The 3,345-nt window shown below is 32.9% G+C and overlaps 1 protein-coding gene across 1 annotated transcript in view; it reads right to left on the bottom strand.

Annotated features, from left to right (window-relative positions):
* LOC117122910 (adhesion G protein-coupled receptor L4-like) overlaps positions 1-1,212 on the bottom strand; it is a 7,680-nt gene extending 6,468 nt beyond the window's left edge. Inside the window, exons 1-2 of the mRNA XM_033268685.1 lie at positions 834-1,212; positions 482-590 (exon numbers count right to left, since the gene is read on the bottom strand). Coding sequence (XP_033124576.1) covers positions 482-590; positions 834-904 — 180 coding nt within the window. The 5' untranslated portion in view covers positions 905-1,212. The remainder of the gene's footprint in view (positions 1-481; positions 591-833) is intronic.
* Between the last annotated feature and the right edge of the window lie 2,133 nt (positions 1,213-3,345).

Here is a 3,345-nt window from a genome sequence, read left to right as displayed (position 1 = left end):
ACCTTGCAAGTAGATGAAAAAATACCCCATTAAGTCTGTTTTCCGCTAGACGAATTTATTCGCGCGAACCAAAATTGTCGGTTCGTGCGCATGCGCATTCACATTTCTATCGGAGTTTTTGCGAAGCAAAAAAAGTGCGCAACCAATCAGAGTTCAGGAACCGAACCGACGCCTTCGATTCGCGCAAATAAATTCGCCTAGTGGAAAACAGGCTTTAAGCCGACCAAGCATTCCTGGTGCTGTTCTAATTGGTCAGTTTTTAAGCCTTATTGACACTCGAAAGTGTCCATTGTAAAAGTGGTCTTTACTATATGGATGTATGCAGGTACTATCTATAATAGAGTAGGCGTACATGTTATCAAGTGTAATTTTCTTGGGTTTGTTTTTCTTGTTAACATCAACATTGTGAGAACAATCACTACTCAAACCGTTGCTTATGGTCATGTAAAAAAAGTGAACTGAATCACTGCAAATCTTTTACCTTAATAACAGGAAATTTGATCTCACAAGTGGTACTTATTTTCTCTTGAAATTCGTCATAAACATCAATGTCCAGGATGTCAGAAGCACTTATTAACTCATCTCCATTGCTGGAAAAATATAGTTATGAACGACTAAATATTACGACGAATCTATCTCCGCTCTTACTGAGAACTTGACGACTGAGCGAATTGTCGATAAAAATGATCAAAACGTCGCGTCGTGGGAATCGCGTCGGTCCACAACCTCAGAGCAGCAGCGTGCACCAGGCTTATCATTGTCATATTTTTGGAGTACAGTACATTTTAAAAAAGATTATAATATTTGAGTCAGAAAGTTTAATCAAAACTTACACAGTTTCTAAAAGTGTGTTCTCCTGGAGATTGCTCAGAGTTGCAACAACTCTATACATTCCTTGTAACATAAAACATAAGGCATTAATTAGGGTAATTGTGTTGCTTCATGCTAAATTATGTAAATTCAATAGATTACTGCCCAGTTGTGATTACGCAGTTTTTAGTGGATTGGCTAGTAATACTGTCATACACATGTTGCAGACAGAAAAAAATAATAAATTTTAATACACCGTGGATAGTTCCGAGGAGTTTAAGCAAATCAGATGTGTTGATTGGTGGAGATTACTTTACCATACTTAAAGGCCCGTCTCGTTATCTTAATGCACTAAGGCATGTCAGAGCATTATCCATTTCCTTTGCGAAAATATGTGTTCAAACAAATCATTTTAGTTTAATGTTCAATCATTTATTTATTTGCTAAATTTTATTTACTAAATAAATAATTAAAAAAAATTATTAAAGTAAATAATATATATATATATATAATAACTTATTAGCAGATTATAAAAGTGATATTTAATACAAGTTTAAAATTTAACAAGCCTTTTTTCAATGTGCCCTCAGATGAAGTCGAGAATGTGATGATACTATCCGGTTTAGATGACAGGGTAATGTCGAATACATCTGGTATTTCTGCCTCGCATACTACACTAGGCCTACCTGCAAAATTGTTCATTAATAACATCATATGCTTATGTATATTTCAACACTGCAATTATTATTGATCTGTATATAAATATTATATATATATTATATATATACAGTATATATACAGTATTATATACATATACATATATATATAACATATATATATATATTTATATATATATAAACCATGAATGAATGAAATAAAATATTAAAAAGGTTCTGATTATACTGTTATGTCACATGATGAATGCTTTAACATTACAATACATGTTTACCTTTTCCTTGCGAAGTGTATTTACACACCAAAGTAGACAGCGTTGAGCTAATAGCTACAAAATAAAATTAAAAGAAAAACTTTAGGTATTATGCTGGTAAACGAGAACGAAAATAACATACAATTTATAAACAAATATTTCGTTATCGTTTACTAGAATACTCTCACTATTAGCGGTTGACGTTTGAAACGCCTTAATTTGCAATGTATCTATAAAGTTACGTCACGCATTTAGTGGATTAAATTCACGCTAATTTCGACATATTCAAATTATCTGATAACGTACCAAATTTTATATAAATTTAACACATGTACATTTAGGCCTAACTATAATTCTAAGATACATTCAACGCATCTCAATAAACAATAATACACGTATAGGTGTAATTTTGCCCTACCTGACGTGGAAATGTACTGAATACTCAGTACATATGAAAACAATTGCGAAAAAATTGCAAGTTGTTCTCGGGTGGGACTCGAACCCACGATCTCTAGATCACTAGCCTGGCATCATACCTCTAGACCACCGAGGTTGCGCCGGATGGCCAGGGTTGAATTCGAGTCCAACCTAAGCAGCGGGTACTGAAGTGTTGATAGTAATTGTTATAACTGGATTTGCGTCAGGAGAAACATATATAAATCCAGTTATTGTCTATTACATCACGACAATAACAATTACTCTCAATAATTTGAATATCACATTAATGGGACTACTCGGTTTAGATATTTGTGAATACATAAACTTCAATGTATTATTCGATTGGATTAATCTCTGTCTCTCCCCCCCGCCCCCCCCCCCCTAATATCGCTACCATTGACTGGTATGTGCACGAGCTGGCGAAAATTCAATACGTCATTCAGATACTGATTATGAGGAATGGAACCTGAAATAAGTACAATATTGATTTTAATGAGCTGCCACTATCTCTCAATTTATTCAAAAAGAAATTTAAAACATGTTAAACGTGTAACCCAAGTGATGTATTTTTATAATTGTTTTTATTTAGATATTTTAATTGTATGATGAACATTTTGTATATATTTAGATTTATATATTGTATTGATATGTATTTCTTCTATTTCATCACGAGCTCGTGGAAGAACACCATTGGTGAACGAGCTTTTATGTTGTATATCATATATTTAGTGAATAAATAATGATTTTGATTGATAGAATGCTTGTCATAAAAAATAGCAGAACACAGCACAAATTTCATTTTCATTACAAAATTACTCAGCGAATAGGAACATTTGCTTAAGGCAAAGATTATGGGAGCGTAATGCAACATGAAACACAATAATCCAAAATTATTAGAATGCAATGTAGCATTATTATTTATTTTTCTTTTTAGATTAGGCCTGTACACTACTTCCTGTTATGATATAGGTAATTTACTCATCAATGATCTAAGGAGGGCTTAGGACTCTTTCAAGCGAAACCATTTTAATTGGTTGTGAGATGTTCCTTTTATTATTTTCTACAGTAATAATATGAAGTGCACAAAATATGTCAGTCAAGGGAGGTATATATTAAGTAATGGCAAAGATAGGGTTAAAGACGTAATACAATACTCAGGATAGCCTTCA

Source organism: Anneissia japonica, unplaced genomic scaffold (genome assembly GCF_011630105.1).
Source record: "Anneissia japonica isolate Jap-2015-1 unplaced genomic scaffold, ASM1163010v1 scaffold2227_len217889_cov164, whole genome shotgun sequence".
NCBI lineage: Eukaryota > Metazoa > Echinodermata > Crinoidea > Comatulida > Comatulidae > Anneissia > Anneissia japonica.
The sequence above is the reverse complement of the archived record's forward strand: the minus strand, read 5'-3'. Positions and strand labels throughout refer to the sequence as shown.